Raw genomic sequence first — 16675 nt, 5'->3', positions numbered from 1 at the left:
GTCAACTATGACTAAAGTTTTTTTTTTTAACAAAACAATTCTGTTCATCATGATGTCACAGTGGGCGGAGTCACTGCGGTTTCACTCACTGTTTGGCAGAAAGACTGAGTGAAGAGTGTCACAGAAACCCACACAGCTGCAGATAAGTTATAAGTTGCAGGTGTGAAGGAGCGTAGTATCTGCACACCGCTTTACTTTGATCATCCAAAGCTGTGTTTCCTTTTCCCAGCCTTTGTTGTACTTTTTTCATACTTGGACCACTCTGTTGATGGCATGTTTGTGGAAATGTGCATGTTTATTACATTTTTACTCGTATACGCTAAATGAGCGATTTTACTCCAAAGAGGGGATGCAATGACGCAGGCTACAACATTCAGATTGATTCATACTGAACTTTACTCAGAGGGTGCAGAGTGGAGTAACATTATTAATGAATAACTATACAAGAACATGCGAGTAACTCAATATAAGCACTCTAGTATCTATTACTATCAGACATTCTGATTAATCAGGTAATAAGCAATAGTGCTTAGTTGAATATATGAATAACTATTATATTTTTTTTTAATACCTCCCTAAGAACTACTAAGAACAACTGTATACAGGTTTGCAATAAATATGAATAATACATAAAGTGAAGGTCATGGTAACCCATAAGTGACTTAAAAGTATTACCAAAAACTTCAAAGGGCATTATTAATTATTTAGATTCCAAATTATTTAGTGAAGATTATGATAACATCCTAGTAACGACTGAAATCATTGTAAGCTTTTTGAGAGTTTTGTAAAGTATTACTTAGTCAGGTGTTACTACATCTTTCTAATCTATCAAATCATTTTGACTAATTATTTGATATTAGAATTCTAATGTGAAAAGCATGATATCCCTCTTGTAACTACTTAAGTCATTGTTGAGGTTCTGCGTAGTAATTAATTTAGCTAGATTTGGTAATCACTACTTACCATGATCTTCACTTTAGAATATGGATCCAAATAACTAGTAGTTTCTTCAGAAGGATATAGTAACGCTCATTACTATCCAAAACCTTAAATCTCAAAAGCTTTCAATGACGTCGTCTGATATTAGTTATGAGTCCACTTCAGAATACTGATCCAAGTAATTAGTGGTTCCTTTAGAAGGATTTGGTGATATTTGCATCATAGTGGGTTACCATTATCCTAATTTTAGAATGAATGTTCATTATGCATCATTCACATTAATTATGAACCTGTAGTTCTTAAAAGTTCTCCAGGATGTACAATAAGATTCATCAGTTAACATTAGTTAGTAACATTAGATCATATTAACTAAGATTAACTGAATAATATGTCTACAGCATTTATTAATCTTCGTTAAGGCTAATTTCAGCATTTACTAATGCATTATGGATGCAGTGCAACTAATGTTAACTAAAGACACCTTATTGTAAAGTGTTGCCATTCATTAACAGCTGAAGAATATCCTAAAGTGTTTCCCAGAGTGGTTATAATAACTGTGAGCTGCATCTGCATATTCATAACAAAACATTTATTTTCAGCGTGTTAAGCAAGTGACAATCAAAATCAGACGCCATCATGTGCTTCCCTCATGGTTCCTCCATCTGTGCTCATACGATCTGTCCTGAATGCAGATTTGCGGCGGTACCACTACACAGTTATCTACTAGAGGAAAATTATTTCAAATATTCAATCAATTTATTATTAGTCAGGTAAAGTTGTAGCATGCTGATTATTAGAAGCTTCTGTACATAGATTCACCATCCAGCTAGGTTCTTCTACAATTACCCCATCAACCTCGGTCAGAAATCTTGGTGTAATCCTTGATGACCAACTCACCTTTAAAGATCACTTTGCAAAGACTGCTCGATCCTGCAGGTTTGCACTACACAACATCAGAAAGATCAGGCCCTTTCTAACAGAGCAAGCTGCACAGCTACTTGTCCAGGCCCTTGTCATTTCTAGACTGGACTACTGCAATGCTCTTCTGGCTGGACTTCCATCAAACACAATAAAACCTCTACAAATGATTCAGAATGCAGCAGCACGGCTGGTATTCAATGAGCCCAAGAGAACCCATGTTACACCTCTCTTTATCTCCTTACATTGGCTACCGATTGCAGCTCGCATCAAGTTCAAGGCACTGATGCTTGCATATAGAACAACCACAGACTCTGCACCGGTCTACTTCCACTCACTATTACAAATCTACACACCCTCTAGAAGTCTGAGATCTGCTAGCGAGCGACGCCTCGTGGTACCATCTCAAAGAGGCTCGAAATCACTCTCCAGAACTTTCTCGTTCTCTGTTCCTGGCTGGTGGAACGATCTTCCCGTACATATCCGGAATGCTGGATCTCTGTCAATCTTTTAAACAGTATTTAATCCTCTTCAAGTGAACAAAATAATATTATAGAGGCAAGCAGACAGAACAAAAACCACACAAATTAAAGACCAAGTCGGACAAACTGAATTAAATACACAACCTAATTTACAAAACTCAAACACACCTGAACACAATGATACAATGAGGATCCAAAGACGTGACAGTTTTTCACTACTCTGAAATTGACACCAATCACACAGAGACCCTTAAAACCGTACCAAAACTGAAGTGAAAACAACAGGTTCACAAGATTACATGACTCTTAATGAACTTTGAGTGAAGCCTTTTGGGGGAAAGAGGATGCAGAGGGGAGAAGGTGGTCATAAATGAGCAAGGAGATGTGTTTTTTCTGGTTTTGGAGATACCTTCCCCAGATTAACTTCACGGCATTATTGTGTGGCATCTGTCTTTGCTAGAGTTCCTAAGTTCTTGCCTTTTGAAGAATTCATTTCAAAAGAAAACAACTGCTTACACTGTCAAGTACCTTTCACTGCACAACTTGAGATGGATTGACTCTCTTAGCGTCTGATAATTGTGTTTTTTCACTGAATTGCGCACATCTTTCTGAGTGCATGTATAACTGCTCTGAAGTGATGGACTCCTCGGGTCTCGGCCTCCTCGGTGGCGTTCGCTCCCTCCTCGCCCGTCAGTTTTACACCCTTTCCCAGGAGGTGCAAGTTTATATCAGAAAATGATCGCTGCGCTTCCCACCGTGACTCCTCAGCTAAACTAAAGCATATTTTCTTCCATTCTGCTTTATGGAGCCGTCTGTGAGTCTGTTTATACTGCTTTTCCTTCTCGCGCCGTTTCTGTTTCTGAATCTCCTGAATGCATCTCTCTGTTCTCTCAACGAGTTCATTGGTGAAGTGAGTCCCTCCGTTTTCTGCCACCATCCTCTCGACTCTACTGATCAGATCTTTGAACTGTGGGAAACTGGCAGACTTGTTGTCCAGACAGAAGAATCGACTTCCACAACTTCTTACGAGTTTTCCGAGATCTGGATCGCAATCCTGCAGATACTGCTCAATGGTTTTCTTCTCCTCTTTTAATTGATCTTTGTGGGTAAAGATGATCATGGTGTATTTTAGCATCTGTTCTCCAAACACTTCTTTGAGATTTTGCACTGTATTTTTCTCCTCCTCGGTGAATCGACCCACTCTAATGATGATAATAAAAGCATGTGGTCCAGGAGAGGATAATGCTACACATTTCACTATTTCTCTTTGAACCTGTTCTTTACTGAGTTCAGTATCATAAAATCCAGGCGTGTCGATCACTGTGATCTTTTTACCAAACCTCACTCTAGTCTCTGACTGACACTGTTTGGTCTGAGATTTTGAGCTAGCTGAAAATGTAAACATGTTTCTTCCGATGATAGTGTTTGCAGTAGCACTTTTCCCACATCCGGTTTTTCCCAGAAGAACCAGTCTGATCTGGTCTTTTTTTAACGGAATCACACCAATATCATCTAGATCTGTTGATGAAGACTCTCCTGAAACTACAGATCAAATCAAGTCAGTACATACTTCAGGGATCTTCTCACATGAGAAATGCAATGAAATATTAGTTATGAACAAATCATCATACGTGTTATTTATAATAATAAAACACAACTTACACATGACAGGGGGATCTCGTTTGCTGTCACTCCTCCTCATTCGTTCAATAAAAAAATTCCCCCCATTTTTCTTCAGCTTTGTTTCGATCTTCTGCATTAGTTCTTCTACTTGATAGTTTGATTTACTCTTATTATTAAAACAGTGAAAGTTTCCTCTGCATTCATCCACCAGTTTCTGGACATCTGCATTGCTTTCCTTCCGTAGATATCCATCAATGGTCTGATCCAGCTCCTCCAGTTCATCTACATGTGTGAACAGAATCATGATGTATTTCTGAACGTCAGGACCAAATAAACTCAGGGTATAATCCAGGGTCTCTTCCTCATTTTCCAAAGGTTCCTCTAGAGAAACGGTAAGCAGAACTGCACTGAGACCCGCTGAACATCGAGAGACCAGCTTCTCCTTCATCACCATCAGCTGCTCTGTATTCAGATCTGGATCCAGCAGATCTGGAGAATTAATTACTTGTATATGCTTTCCACCGATCTGCGTCGTACCCTCACACACTTCAGTCTCGTGTTTCTTCACTTGAAACACTTTTTCTCCCAGTATGGTGTTTCCTGATGAGCTTTGCCCAGAACCATATCTGCCCATCAGAAGAATCCGGATCACCGGATCAACTGGACTAATCGCTGACATCTCTGAAAGTGACGTATGGATGGAATAAGATCAAAATTAGCACAGGTCAATGCAGGCCATGCGTACACAATACAGACTCCAAAAAAACCCAAACAAAACGTAAGTTATTTTTAGCCAACTAGGTTATTTTACTGGCTCTTAAATTTGTTTATTTCAAATAATTTTTGGCTAGTTTTTGAGTAGCGCAAATCCTGGGTTCATTTTACAGACAGTTCTAATGTTTACTTAAAATATAATGGTGTCTTTACTTCTACAGTCTAACTAAGCATATATGAGAAATCACAGCATTATTTAAAGTAACTTAGAAGAAGTTAAAGCTCCATTGCGTAACTTTTGCTGCTCTAGCGGTTAATAAACAGAAATGTGTGTCTTGTGAACACTGCAGCCGGAGCTACTTCTCTATTTATGTCTGTGACAAATCTCTCAGGTACTGGGCTACACGAACCAGTCTGGATAGTCTGTAAACACTTTTTAAAGGTGTACTGCACTGATTCAGGACAAGCCAAAAACGTGGTTTGGAAAATGTACTCGCTTGTGGCATACACAAGTTTTCTGGACTGCAGCTTTAAGTTGATCAACTTGGTTCTATAGTAAAGATCATGACCTCTGGTTAGATATAGTCTTATCTTAAGTGTGTATAGATCTATGGGAACTAATACAATTATTCTAGAATGAGGATATTACGTCTAGGATATTATTCAGTCTGTATACCGGCTGGTGTGAGACTCAATGTGTTATAGGAATACGATTTATGAGATTAAATACAATTAAAGAGCAAAGTAGAGTAATCAATAATAATTTCAACAAAAAAATTGATGTCATAAAAAAATGATGACCTTAAAATGACATTAAAGTCCTCTCTAATGTAATAAAAAACATTGATGGTAATGCAACTTACATCTAATTAGTTCATCAAGTAATATTCTATATTCTATAAGTAATATTCGACTAAAGCCAAAATAGCTTTAATTTTTACAAATGTTTTTTTCAGAGCACAGTGATTAAAGTGCACCACAGGAATGGATTATATTAAATAATCAAACTACACTTTTTTGGGAGGTGGAAATATCCATTAAGAAGAAAACGGAGGAAATAATGCAAGAGAAAGAAAAAGAAATTCGGGTAATGAAAGATAAGTCGTAAAAAACATGAGGAAGATACTTCGAGGAAGAGAAGTCAGTTTGGCAACAAAAAATAAAGTCTTTGAGTCTGTGTGGAGAAATGTGTCTTACCTGTAGGTGTGGAAGACTGAAGATCTTTAATCGATAGTCGAAAGTGACTCCAGACAAGGATGATATTTCACAGAAAACAAAACCTTAAAATAGTAATAAATCACACGCAACAAAGAAAAAAATTGAGAGAGCAGCAGCTGCCAGGTTTAGATTTACTTTCACTTCAGTTAATGCTGCACTTTGTTACTGTGAGAGGAGGCTCCTGATTGGTGCTCGGTCTTGAAGATGTTAAAGATCAACTCTTTTATTCACATTATTGTTATTCACATAAATTAAACAGTAATTCAAGCAAGCAAATAAAAGCACAATGTAAAAATGAATTCTAACAGTAGCATACTGTTTTCTGTTAACACCATAATATATAGCGATGATACAATGCATTCTGGGTGTATCTGTTGTTTTCCTACTATTGCATAATACAGTAAATTATTAATGTTGAGAGTCAACACTCAGAAACTGTCACCGAATCACACTTTACAACCTCATTCACTCCATGAGTTTATTATAGTGGACTTGAACAGACAAAACATCTTCAAAGACATCTTTTTCGTTAACACCTGAACAGCTGATACTAGCCACTTATTCTATTCTATTCTATTCTATTCTATTCTAATTCTATTCTAATTCTAATTCAGTTTTTTCTATTCTATCTCAGTTACACATACTGCGCTAGGCTAACTGAGACTTGTCGTAGCATTCGTTGGTCTCTCGTTGGTCGGATTGCTTCTGTTGTTCTCCTCGAATAAAAGCATCTGCTAAATAATGAAATGTAAATGTTAATGAATAAGCTCTTTGCTAATCTCACTGACGTCCTGACGAACATCTACATAAGTTATCAATGGTAATTACAGAGATTTATATGATGATATCGTAAAGTCGACATTATGGGGGTTAATGTTTCATTTCGTTGGACTCTTGACCCATGACGCTTTCTGTTTGTTTCTCTGGCTGCTGCAATGTGTGCAAGACACAATAATCTAATGCATGGGGTATCCTTTGTACGCTGTACATTTTAGGACATCTTCAGACCTCAATCATAAACTGAAAAAGCGTCATGTCTTAGACTGAAAGGCTTCAGCCACTAGACAAAACTCCATCATGACTCAGATTGAAAGGCTTCGGATCTTAGGAAAAATGACGTTAGCTGCCAGGTCTCGTACAATTAAACGTCAGGTGAATTAAGACAGATTTGTGAACAATATTGGAGACAAACAGGCCCTTTGTCTGAGTTCAGCTCATAAAAAATGTGTTGCGTTTACGATTTACAATAAAATACATTTTCATATAAAACATCAACATCTCAACCTCTCTAATTCTTAATAAGATTGTTTTTGTTTCCTTTCGACAGTCAGTCTGGTCAGTAATGTGGGAATTCTTGTGGATTAGTTTAATCTTCATCCGAGGCTGGGGCCAAAGTACAGCTGTTACACTGTTCAACCCAAATAACAGCTAGCAGCACTGATGAAACTATTGATAAAACACATCATTATAAATGTAGAACATAAATATTTATATAATGTCTCAGTATAGTGTCTGAGGTTAGCACTCTCTGCTCATGGTGCATCAGCGGTGATCATAATAATTTAACAGTGAGATTAGTGTGTTGCATATAAAACCACACAATTTTAGCATTTCAGGTAAATACAAAGCCTGCCCAATTGCTGCTCAAACTTGTGTTCACGTACGGGAAAATACACATTTTTTTGGCAGGGTTCCCCTGATGAACGTTGCATTCCAAGAGCTAAAACTGTTAAAAGCCCAGTTGTAACCCATAACTGTTGTACATCACAGCTATGAGGACAGTAGGGCCTGTAGATAGGCAGCACCTGTTATTTAATAAACAGCATCAAATCCTTTGATTTTCCATCATATGTATTCTAGTATAACTAGTTTAAATTTTATATTTAAAAATTTCCCAGTTAGCATCAGCTAGCCAGTTAGCATCAGGTAACAAAACATTTCAAATAGGCTAATATAATTTTGTAATACATAATCATCAAATATGCTCTTTAAACTTTAGTCTGAATTGTTTTATTTGATTTTCTATCCTCTTTTCTTCCTCTTCTTTTTAACATTTTTACAATTTTTCATAGTGCCTTGAGTGTTTTTGATGCTCTTGAAGCATCTCTGTGATCTCCAGAACATGCTGCAGTTTTCTTTCTGTCGACTTATGAAATTCTTCTGCTTGTTTTCTGGCTTCATCTTGATGTTTCCTCATCATGTCTTTTTTATCCTTCTCATGTTTCTGTTGCTGTTGTTGCAGCCTATCTTTCATGACCTGAATTTCTTTTTCTTTCTCTTGCATTATTTCCTCCGTTTTCTTCTTAATGGATATCTCCGCCTCCTCAAACATGCTGTTAGTGAAATATCGACCCTGATTAGCATGTTTCACCTCTTCTATGATGCTTATCAGTTGAATCACTTGAGTTTTGTCGTGTTTTTCTCTGTTATTGAAAACCAGGAATCTATTTCCACAATCTCTGATCAGTTTCTTGAGTTGTGCAGACTTACTTCTCTTCACGTAATCCTCTATGGACTCGTTCTCAAGTTCATCTACTCTAGTGAAGAGTACGATGCTGAACTGAGCAGCTTTTGGACCGAAGATCTTCTTTATCAGATCAATAGTGTCCACCTTCTCTTTGGTGAATTTTCCCAAACTCAACACAATGACAAACACGTGAGGTCCAGGTGACGACAGTGAAACGCATCTCATTATTTCTTCCGCCACTTGTTCGTTTTTCAGTGATGTGTCAAACAGTCCTGGAGTATCAACCACAGCTAATGATCGACCATCCACTTCACCAAGTCTCTTTTCACAAGCAGTCGTCACTGAATCTGGGCTCATTCGGCTGTGAAATTCATTTCTTCCCAGAATAGTGTTTCCTGTTGCACTCTTCCGCTTCCTGTACTCCCGATCAACACAATCCTCAAACACTCCAGATCATCTGCTCCACCTTCAGCGCCTGAACAGAACGACAAAAAGTTAGCGAACGCAGATTTCACAAAGAAAGAAAGCATGCACCTCGAGAGGAAAATAAACTGGAAAAGCCTTCAAAGAAAGAAGAATATGCCTCCGCGGTTGATGTTTTTGGGGATACTCCTACCTACTTCTGCCTGTTTTTACTTTTATAGTGTTTATGTGTTTTTGTATTCAGTTTTTGCATTAAATACATGTGTTTATACAGTATTTATAAAATCACTTATACTTGTAAAATACAAAGAATGAAATATGTTTCATATAACACATAAGACAAACAATTGAAAACAATGGGGTCGTGTAGCACTGAACAAATACAGTCGTCCTTTGTGCAAATTAAACTTTTACTCTTTCTTTCTATGCACTTTCCAAATTGCTTAAATGAGAGCGAGAGCAACTACTTCATGAAGATGTCACACACCACAAAAATGAATATATTCACCTTCAGGCTGACCTTGACCTTGTAGCTCTTTGATTTTATTTTCCATGTCTTTTTGAGCTGTTCCTCCAGTTCCTGTCTGACTCTGTTCTCTTGGGCGTTCACATACATCTGAAGTGAATAGGGTTCAGTTTTCATGTTCTCTATATAATCCAGTAGATCTGGGATCTGTCTTGAGTTTTCAGGTTCATTTAAGCCCATCACTTTGTACTGACCTTCACAACAACTGATTAACTTCCGAAATTCTGGGTTGGATTCAACAAAATCAGTAATTTTTTTATTAATAACGAGCTCTGTTGTGAAAAGCACCATGAAATGGTCTCTGGAACAAAACATCTTCTGGATCTTCTCTATTTCTGCTCTCTCGTCATTATTAGGTGGAACAGCAGGAACAATGAGGAGGAAAACGTGAACTCCAGGATGACAGAGAGATACACAGCTGAGCGTCTGACGCTTCACTTCCTCTTCTGAGAGCCGAGTAAGAGCTGGAAGCTCCAGCAGATTGAGCACACGTCCATGTATCTTCTCCTCTCTCTTCACACACTCTTCACTGAGAGCTCTCTGACGTGAGCGTTTTATCTTTTTCCCCTGTAAAAGTCTGGACACTGAGACCTTGTGGGTGCTATCACATCCACACAGCACGAGATTCAGCTTCTGCTTTCCAGAGGAATTCAGCGACCCTGAGAAGCACATTTAGAGACGTCAGGCACAGTTTAAGATTTAGTTGATGATCGCTTCCAAACAACACATCTCTGCAGATTACAAAAAGCTATAACAGTCATTTCTGAGCCTGTGATGTTTTACAAAAGGTTTTCTGTGTTAGTTTAGTGGTAGGTTTAGACTTAAGGGATCAAATATTGAGTATAAAATAATTAAATCTATAGATGTCCCCATAAAACATTTCTGGTGGAATATTTTTAGGAGACTCTCCAAGGCATTTTTATGGAAGATTTTAAAGCTCAGGATATTCATTAATGGAGAGTTTGAGACTGTGTGTGTGTGTGTGTGTGTGTGTGGTATTTATCACATTATGGTACCAAATGTCTCCACAAGGATAGGAATACCAATAAATGTTGTTTTTAGGTCTCCATGAGGAAACAAACTTATAAAACATACAGCATTTAATTTTTTGAGAATGTAAAAACGTGAGTAGTTTCCTGTAAGAAGACAATCACACATACAGTCTGTACAGAATAAAGACATTACACCATAAAACATGGAAACACAATGTGTGTGTGTATGTGTGCTGTTTTTTGTCATTTCTGTAATCAGACAGTCATTGTAAACTAGTCACAAGGCCGCTGTAGTTGGTCTCTGTCATTTTGAGTAGTTCTTGTAAGGAATGTTGTCAATCAGAAATCAGCACAAAACAAAATGAATGAGATATTATTAATAATCATCATCATCATAAACATAATAATAATACTCACTTTGTGATTGGTTTATCCTACGAGTCAGTTTACGAAAACTGGGACGTAATCCTTGAGAGGGGAGCAATTGATATCATCCACAGTTAGGCCTCTTGTCACTTTATTAAACTGTGCTTTATAGAGTTTCATAGAGTTACGTGTCTTTATTAATTAGATATAAATATTCAGTCAATGGTTGAAGTCAGTGTTTACCCAGAAATGGATTGTTTGTTGTTTCAGCAGTCCTTAACCTCAAAAAGTTCTGGTTTCTGTTTCCCTCCAGGATCTTCTCATCGTTCTCCAGTAGTGGCTGGTCTCCTATCCTTCCTGGAGGAGTCCAAAACAATTATGTTTTAGTTTGGTCTCTCAAAATAAACAAAGAAATAAAATAATATAAAAACAAAGAGCACAATCTGCAAAGCGATTGGTCTTTCAGGAGTGTGTGTCTGCTGCGGAGGCTTTCAAATGAAAGAGAAACTATAAATGCAATACGCAAATAACACATTTCAGGAGACTCACGTCGTGTTTTGACATTTGAAAAGTGAAAAACTACAAACCACAGTTTAAAGACCTTTAAAAGGTCGAAACATATGGCAAGCTAGAAACCCCCCTCTTTTATTTATTCTTGCCATCTTAATAAGAACCAAGAAAGTAAGTGTAATCCGGCGAAGATATTTCCTCTCCTTGACACAACAGTACTGTAATGAATCCATATGAACGGTTTGCACTTATTTGAAAGCTTATGGTCGTATTATGTGTTAACATACTCACCGGGTTGTCTGGGTAATCGGCCAGAATCATCCATCTTCACCCAATTCTACCTCAGTAAATCACTTCAGGTAGCAAGAAACTATGTTGCGAGCTATAAAAAGCTGTGATGTCCTCACAGAGGAAAAACTCAGAAACTGGTTGGACTTGATGAGGCATACATTCCATGCAGCTTCCTGCTTTACGATCAACAGAGCTCTGTGATCTGTTTAGACGACTGCCACAAAAATCACAGTGGCTTTATATATTAGCATTTATTTTGTCAGAGACAGATTACACAGAACTGGAAATGAGAACAGGAAGGGGATTGTATCGGTACTCGGAAGATTTCTGAGGAACTGGTGGTCAGGCTGCAAACTTTCGTGAAAAGAACATAAGAGTATTGACCAGAGAAGGCCACCAGAACGTATTTCAGATTAACTGAATGGTATATTGCACACCTGAATATATCACTGTGTCTCTGTGGATAGATTTTGCCCAAATGATGGAATCCAATGGCATCAATCAATCAATCAATCACTTTTATTTATACAGCACTTTTAACAATACAGATTGTGTCGAAGCACTGAACAGTATCAAATAGAAGAATAGATTCATAATAATGTATAATGACAAGATTAAACACTTAATTTTTTATTCAATGTTCTCTGTAATGAAATCAACAATAATCGCTAGAAGTTAAGTGTCCCCAACTAAGCAAACCAGAGGCGACGGTGGCAAGGAATGGAGAAAAAACCCTTGGGAGAAACCAGACTCAGGCATGTAGGTCTTTTAAATCTAGCGTCCCATAATTTAACAATCTGTAGGGTATCAGAGAGAATCAGACATCAATTCGATCTGAACACTGAAAAATGAGGAGCTGAAATTCCACAAAGAGGCCCAGGACCGGACAACAACGCCATAAATCTGCCCACGATACCATGATCAAAGCAGATCTTCTTTCACAAACCAGCAACATTACCACAAAAAAACAACACTTATTGATCATCCCAACTCAGGAAGGAGTTCTGGAGCAGAAGTTAAAGACACAGAGCATCACGAGCATCACACGATATAAACCCACAGGCTAAAGACCCGGTTGCCTCCTCCAGACTGAATTCCTCATGAGACCTTTTATCTAGGGATTGTCACGTATCTGGATTCTTGTTGTTGTTTTCATGTCCCACGTGCTCTGTGATCTACTTTCTGTCTTATTGTGTTCAGGTGTTTTGAGTTAATTAAGTCGTTTAGTTTGTGTGACATTTCTCGATGGTATTTTATATTAAATGTTTACCATGAAATAGGTCACCTATTTCATGGTAAACACCAGAGGAAAAAATCACATTTTTAAAAATCATTTTGATGATGGTTTGTAATACAGAAATGATTTTATGAATCATTTGCTACGGTTATGGTTAGCATCTCCGTGGCTGCTGCTGTGATAGACAAAAGATGACGCACCATTTTAAGCCCTGGAGGCTTGGAGGAGAAGAACATCCACGCGCCTTTTTATTTCCCTCCTCTCCAGTCAGAAGATGGCGCTAACAAGTGTTTTAACACCATTAAACATCAGATGAAGAAGATTAGGTTCACTGAGCTCTTTTTTGCTCGTGATGCTGGTTTGAAGTAAACAGGAATATCTGGAGGAGAATCATCTGAACTGATCTTCTGCTGTGAAGATGATGTTTATTAAAGAGGAGAGTGAGGAGGACACGAGTGAACCAGAAACATGGAGAATAAAACACGAGGAACAGGGAGGTTAGTGTTTATTCTCAGTACATTCACAGATCCAAATGTAAAAACAGGACCTTAACTGCTATTAAAAACGTTGAATCAATGTGGACACATGTCTGAATCTACACAAAGCAGATGTATGTATTAGACTTTATTAAAATATAAAACTTCTGTGAGAGCGTTTTAGATAGAATTTGTTTGGGTAGAAGTATTTTTAAATGAAGTCCTATAGAACTGTGGTTATTCTCAACCATGTGAAGGTCTCAGTACGCTATTATTTTTTTTTCATTTAGTGCATTTCGCTGAAAATCAGTAACAGTTTTGTAGCAGGTTTGCAAACAGACTTTCACTGTAAGATATAGATGTAAACTTGTTTTTGTTCTATTTCGATAACATTATTAACAATCTTCAAGAACATGTCAACTTATTCTAACCCTACCAGTCTACTAATACTCTAACACTATAATGGAAGGGACCATCAAAATAAAGTCAAACCGGGATTTCTGATTTGTCATTTATTCAAAATAAGACGGATTTTACTTGTCCCATTTGTGTGTGTATCGGTTAATAAAACCAGGACCAAACTCAACATAACTCCTGATATAAGGTTATTTATATTGTTTATATTGTGATTAATCGGGTTGTGTTTAATATCGTGTAACAGTACCGATATCACCCCCGCTTTTATAGCGCCCTGTGTGTTTTACTTTCGCTTTAAATTTGCATCACCAAGCAATTGTTTGCTTTTAGTTCGTTTGAGTTTTTCCCTCCGTCCCTCACTTTTAAATAGCCTACTTTTAAAAAGAAGCATGCGAATATTACTTTCACGGCAATTCAACGTCAAAATACAATGTAGAACATTTTATTAACAAAAAATACACCATGCTATAGCTATGCCTAATAGGAAATAACAAATAAAAACATGTATGCTTTGAACCGAACACTAAAATATATATGTATTTTTATTATTATAAAAAAATCTAAACAACGGTTAAATTATATACTGAAACCGATCAACGAAAAATCCCAGTTTACCTGGACACTTAGAACCTTCGTTTTAGTTTACATTTAATTACAGTTAATTAATTTGCATTCATTAACATATATCAGTTACATTTTCTCCTGTTGGTTTTGATGAAAGCATTTGAGAGTGCAGAGAGTGCTGCATACATTCATGTGATGGGAATACATCTAGTTCATCTAGACAGCTGTTGTGGTAAAAAACATGTTTAACATAATGCTTGCTATGCAAATATCTCAGCAGACGCCATCTTCGAACAGACAGCTCAAATCAGAGTATAAAATGGATATTTAATTATATGTGTTAATTAGATGTGCAACAGCATTCAAGTACTCGAGTGTTCGGTTCAAAGCGTAGACCTGAGAAGAGAAAGAAGCATGAATATTTCTAACAGAAGGACAGCATTTAACGATCTCGGTTCACGCCGTGTCTAACGCCCTTCAGCCGTAATTTCTTCAGGATACAGCACGTCTTCTCGATATTGCTTGCATAACAAAAAGACACCATCTGTAGTATTACTTTATCTAAAATTGGGTTAACCGTGAGCTTACATATCCCTTATATAAAGCTTGAAGCATCAGAATCGGTATCGGCCGATCAGCATGAAGAGATTAAAAACAAAGTCAAAAACCTTTAAAACAAAGTCCTTTAAGACTTATTGCATCTGCTGATATCTGCAGGTTCTCTGTAGACAGATGTAAATTCATGCAGATTAGACGCATGCTTTTAAATCGATTTAACTGAAAGGCTAGCCCCTTGAGATGTGACGTTTCATTTCAAGGGGGTCTTAAATGCATGCACACACAAATGACAACCTTTGTAGCTGTTTTGTTTTGATTTTTAATGTTTAAAATGTTTAATTTGCTTGTTTTCTATGCTGGTTCACTAACCCGCTTTGTCTGTTTTCTTAATTGAAGTTTTCCTTGCCGAAATCGTGTAGCGTTTCCTTGCAGAATGACATCAGCATCTACTGGCCTGTCATAATAGTGCTTTTAGTCATTTTTCTGGATCTCTGTTATTCCTTTATTTTCCTAATTTTCCCATTGATTTTCATCGTTTTGATGATTTCATTTTAGGCCTCATGAAAGTGAAAGAAGAAGGACAAGATCTGAACGAGGTGGAGGAGGAACATCAGGATGTCAGTGGAGAAACTACTGAGGTCAAAAGGCCTTTCAGCTGCTCTCGGTGTGGAAAGGTGTACAAACATAAAAGAAGCCTTAATAAACACATGAGAATTCATAGCGAGAAAAGCCATTCGTCTGCTCTCAGTGCGGAAACACGTTCAAGCGTAGAGGAGGCTTCATGAAACACATGAGAATTCATGGCGAGAAAAGGCCATTCGTCTGCTCTCAGTGCGGAAAAGCTTTCACGTGTAACAAAAACCTTAAAGATCACTTGTTAATTCACGCCGGGATAAAACCTTTCAGCTGCTCTGAGTGCGGGAAGAGATTTACGCAAAAAGTGCATCTTGAGAATCATCTGGTAACTCACTCTTCAGAGAAGCCTTTCAGCTGCTCTCGGTGGAAGCACTTTCACTCGTAAAGCGAGCTTTCATCAGCACATGTTAATTCATAATGAAATAAAGCCTTTCGGCTGCTCTCAGTGTGAAAAGAGTTTCACGCAGAAAGTACACCTTGACAATCATTTAGTGACACACTCCTCAGAAAAGCCTTTCAGCTGCTCTCAGTGCGGGAAGAGTTTCACACGCAAAGCTAGTCTTGAGAAGCACGTGTTGATTCACGCCGGGATAAAGCCCTTCAGCTGCTCGGAGTGTGGGAAGAGTTTCGTATGTAAAGAAATCCTGAGGAATCACATGGTAGTTCATACTGGGATAAAACCTTTCAGCTGCTCTCAGTGTGGAAAGACTTTCACGCAGAAAGGACACCTTAAGGATCATCTGGTAACTCACTCTTCGGAAAACCCTTTCACTTGCTCTCAGTGCGGGAAGAGTTTCACGTGTAAAGGATACCTTAAGACTCACATGTTAATTCATGCTGAAATAAAGCCTTTTACCTGCTCTCAGTGTGGGAAGGGTTTCATATGCAGAGGAAACCTGAGGAATCACATGGTAGTTCATACCGGGAACAGGCCTTTCAGCTGCTCTGACTGTGGAAAGAGCTTTACACAGAAAGGACACCTTAAAGTTCATGCTGCCAAAACACATTTATTTTTAAACAAGTGATTTCTTTCCTCTGACGACTGAAACTTGCGCACCGTGTAGGGCTGGATGTTGTTAAAGGTGACCTATTTCATGGTAAACATTTAATATAAAATACCATCGAGAAATGCTCCCTCGTGATACTTCTTCTGGAGGTGCAACTGGATATCTTCACAATAACTAAATGGCTTCCTGATTCTCAGACGATTAATTTTGTTTTCAACACGCATCTTCACATACCAAATCATTTTACCTCATGTTATAAATGATATCACTGCTCTTTCTTATTATTTCATGCTATGTTCAGTTGTCTTACT

The 16675-nt window shown here is 37.7% G+C and overlaps 1 protein-coding gene and 1 pseudogene across 1 annotated transcript; both read right to left on the bottom strand.

Moving 5' to 3' along the window:
* Positions 1-2361: 2361 nt before the first annotated feature.
* LOC122333120 (GTPase IMAP family member 4-like) lies at positions 2362-5982 on the bottom strand. Its single transcript, XM_043230626.1, has 3 exons — positions 5874-5982; positions 4002-4643; positions 2362-3881 (listed from the first exon to the last, which is right to left on the bottom strand). The coding sequence occupies exons 2-3, from the start codon at positions 4639-4641 to the stop codon at positions 2926-2928; spliced, it is 1596 nt and encodes a 531-aa protein (XP_043086561.1). The 5' UTR covers positions 4642-4643; positions 5874-5982; the 3' UTR covers positions 2362-2925.
* Positions 5983-7639: 1657 nt separating this feature from the next.
* Positions 7640-11732, bottom strand: LOC122333125 (annotated as a pseudogene).
* Positions 11733-16675: the final 4943 nt, after the last annotated feature.

Source organism: Puntigrus tetrazona, unplaced genomic scaffold (assembly GCF_018831695.1).
Source record: "Puntigrus tetrazona isolate hp1 unplaced genomic scaffold, ASM1883169v1 S000000181, whole genome shotgun sequence".
NCBI classification, from domain to species: Eukaryota; Metazoa; Chordata; class Actinopteri; order Cypriniformes; family Cyprinidae; genus Puntigrus; species Puntigrus tetrazona.
The sequence above is the reverse complement of the archived record's forward strand: the minus strand, read 5'-3'. Positions and strand labels throughout refer to the sequence as shown.